This window comes from Rhodamnia argentea, chromosome 4, assembly GCF_020921035.1.
Source record: "Rhodamnia argentea isolate NSW1041297 chromosome 4, ASM2092103v1, whole genome shotgun sequence".
Classification (NCBI taxonomy): Eukaryota; Viridiplantae; Streptophyta; class Magnoliopsida; order Myrtales; family Myrtaceae; genus Rhodamnia; species Rhodamnia argentea.
In genome coordinates, this window is record NC_063153.1 from 3899794 (window position 1) to 3903444 (window position 3651).

The 3651-nt window shown below is 42.2% G+C and overlaps 1 protein-coding gene across 1 annotated transcript; it reads right to left on the minus strand.

Annotated features, from left to right (window-relative positions):
- Nucleotides 1-2015: 2015 nt before the first annotated feature.
- LOC115756217 (exopolygalacturonase-like) lies at nucleotides 2016-3284 on the minus strand. Its single transcript, XM_048277484.1, has 2 exons — nucleotides 3109-3284; nucleotides 2016-2484 (listed from the first exon to the last, which is right to left on the minus strand). The coding sequence occupies exons 1-2, from the start codon at nucleotides 3282-3284 to the stop codon at nucleotides 2016-2018; spliced, it is 645 nt and encodes a 214-aa protein (XP_048133441.1).
- Nucleotides 3285-3651: the final 367 nt, after the last annotated feature.

The window sequence follows — 3651 nt, forward strand, 5'->3', positions numbered from 1 at the left end:
CTATATCCGGTGATTGGCTGCCGGTCATTTACGGTGGGTTAGTTGACATTTGCTAGACTTGAAAGCCTTTTATGTACCTCTCGAGTATTATTCTAAATCATGAATGGAATATTTCTTTGGAACAACAAAATAAAATCCCACCTTAATTTTGCAATCATAAGATACCGACGAAAAGAATCGGTTTGAAATATTTGACTAAATAAAAAAATAATAAATGTGACCAATTATTTGAAATATCCTCTCCACTTAATCTAGTCTTTTTGTGTAGTGCTAAGCGTGACCTGGAAAGATTTGAATTGAGATTTTGTGGAATCACCGTCAACTGTTCTAAAAATTTAAGCTAATAGACGAAGGTTCTGTTGGCACTCAAAATAATTTGCCTACTAAATCATGTTGCATACATGAGAGATCGACATGTGTGGATCACGTCAACACATGTGCAAAGCACGTGAGGGGTTGATGCTTGAGTAGGACACGTAAAAAGTCGACACACGTGATGAACATGAGGAGAAAACGTCTCAATAGAGAATTGTTGACACCTAAAATTACCTAAGGTATCACATGACAGGTACGTGAGGAAGACATGATTACCTATAGCTAAGCATACTGGAATCACGTTCGATGAATCAAGAGGATGTCACGCGTCAGAGGCGGCAGTTCCCAAAAGTAGAGGGAAAAGACGCGCGAAGAAACCATGACCAAAGCGATTACGCAAAAAGGTGGTAATCCCAAAAGGTGGAAAAGGAAGTGGCGCGCGAATCCGGGAACCGTCGATGAAAACCGTCGAAGAATGGAAGAACGTGCGGGAGCGGAGAACCAGAGGTAGTTACCAAGAAGCTATCTATAAATATCGCATGCCATTCAACGAGAAAGCCCTCCCGAACAACTCAACCAACAAGTCTTTACTCTTTTACTTAGTTTCTAGTCTAGCTGTAGCTTTATATATTCCCATCGTCGATTCAATTCAGGTGAGGTTCATATCCAGAGTTAGGTGTTGTCGATTAAATTATGGCATCTGCTCATTAAGTTCAACATCGTCGATTCAATTCCGGTGTTGTACCCATCACCCATCCCCGTCCAATACCGTCGATTAAATTCCGGTATTGTGTCATACATCCACCGTCCAATGCCGTTGATTAGATTTCGGCATTGTGTCCTACAATTTGGTTTGGCCTCGTTGATTAAATTCCAAAGTCGCACCTTAAGTCTTAGTATGTCAAAGTCTATCTCACTATCGAATGAGTGGGCTGTTGGATTGCCAAGAGTCTGTATCACGCCTTTTGTGTCGACATTAGTATCTTTCGCATTTGACAATCTTTGTCCAAAACTGACTCAGGACTCCTTATTGGAAAACGAACGGATTAAGTTCGATAAAAGATTTCCGCGTGGATAATCCTTTTGAGCCTCAACCTCTCTTGGGCCAAGACCCGAGAACCTGTTTTGGGCCTAGTCGAAGGATTTTTAACGCGCAACAAGAATAAAGAAGCCTTGATTTGCATTTGAAGGAAAACAATCCTACTAAGTGAGAAACAATCCAACTCGACCCAGCAACGTTCTTAACTAACCACTAGACCTTTCTTGCGAGTCGCGGCGGTCAAGAAACGGAAAAAAGAAAATGTTAGCTTCTAAATTTGTCTGTGCTTCGACCAAAAAGATAAAAATTGGCTGTTTTAGATGCAAGACTGCGGCTTTTGTATGCCACGAGTGGCGCCTTTCACATGAGCACAGTACGAGTTCACAGGCCCTTCGCGGCCGGTGTAAGCCAAGTCGATGTTTTCGAGAGTGATGTTCTGGCCAGGAACGTTCGGACTGCACACGAGGTTGACCGCCACCTGCGAAGCCGAAATGCCCCGGATCTTCGTGAAGGAAACATCCTTGATCTGAACATTCGACCCCAGCTAGAGAGAGAGAGAGAGAGAGAGAGAGAGAGAGAGCACATCAGGTCCATAGGAAATGAGAAATGTAATCAAGAATCAACCCAATTCAAGATTAATTGCAATACTTCAGAAGCGTACCTACTTAGAACAACCACCACCGGGACAGTACTCTTGGTCAATAATAATGGGACTTTGCACATCCTTCATGGTAATGTCATCGATAGAGAGATTGTAGGCATTCCTTTTAACGCCAGAAGCCCACGTTTTGATCCCTCCACCATTCTGAGTGCCAACCATAGGACAACCCCTCACGGACAGCCCGGTCACGTCCGCCTCGTTCGGGTACTTCCTGAGACTCCCCAAGCTAAATCCGTGGCCTAGCCGGCAGTGGACGCCGGCGATCTCAACGTCCTTGGACCCCAACCCAATTGAGATGCAGTCGTCCTGGGTCGAGATCATGGAGTCGGCAATCTTGATGCAGGACGAGTAGCCTATGTGGATTCCGTCCGTCTTGGGGCTGTTTCCACGGGCAGTTATCCGAACACCAGAAAACTCGAGAGCATTGCATGAGAAGAGGACAAAGTGGAAATTCTTGCTGTTTACCAAACTAATCAAGCGGATTAATAAGTTGTTGACGAAATTGAATCTCAGTGACTAGAAAAGAAAATCACAAATGAGAAATTTTTTCCCAAAGTTATCGTGCAATTAGGTAAATATTATAGGCACGTATTTGGCTCTTGTACCTTTTATGTAATCAATACGACATAAATCCACCTTCTCGAAAAGAAAATTAATCCTTATCTTGAGAAAGTCAAGCGACACTATTGAGCATGATCATGTCTATATGAAAATGATGGTCTTGGCTCGAGGATAAAAGTCAAGAATTGCCAAATTTCCTGATAATATTGGAATTAAAGTGAAAAAACGCAAACATAAATATTTAATTTATTACGCAAGACCATCTTATTTGAAAATGAATCTTACGTTAGATATGTTTGATGGGTATTCTTTGAAGTTTCATTTACACATTGGATGTATTATCGGGTGTTAAATCAATAGGTCATAAAAAGGCCCCGTAATTTCTGCAATCGCCAATACAATTATCATTCAAAAAGCTAATTGTAATACTTTGATTTTTAATTTCTAATTGAAAAAAAAAGGAAAAAAAATTAGGAGAGGACTCTCCACTGGATGAGCCTGGCAAGCGCATTTGTCGTTAGGCCAAGCATACTGCCCCTGGCCATCAAACGTACCGCCGCCGTTGATCAACATCCCGCTGATGTATTGGAAGGTGATCCAACAGTTCAAGGAGAACGTTGACTTGTCAACGGGTAATTTGATCGCCCCTTTGACCGTGAATATGATGGACCCGGTGCATGGCCCCATGAACATCTCTGGCCAAACCATGTACGTCCCTTGCGGAATGAATAGTCTCCTTCTAAATCCTCCTTTGTATTGACACGCTTGGTTCCACGTATCTGAGAAATGCCTAGATAAAGAAAAAAAATTAATAATCACTTAAAAATTTTTAAATTAAACCCTTTACAATATAGGATAATCAATCATTTTGCCAACCGTAAAAAAGACGTGATTTTTCCCGATAAAACCATTGCACTCGCGGATCCGATCACATTTTCAAGCGAATAAGCCATTCCAAGTCTTGCTCGCACCTATTACGTCTGTTCCTCGCGTTTACCCTTGCTGCAAAATGATAGCGGCGATCAATGAACCAGGCAAAGTGGTTTCCTGATTCTTTACCTTGCTATCGTCGGTC

Coding starts and splice junctions, on each gene's coding strand:
- LOC115756217 (XM_048277484.1), bottom strand. CDS start 3,284: ATGGTTTGGCCAGAGATGTTCATGGGGCCATGCACCGGGTCCATCATA. Junction 2,485..3,108: donor ACGTTTGATGGCCAGGGGCA/GTATGCTTGGCC, acceptor CCGCTTGATTAG/TTTGGTAAACAGCAAGAATT.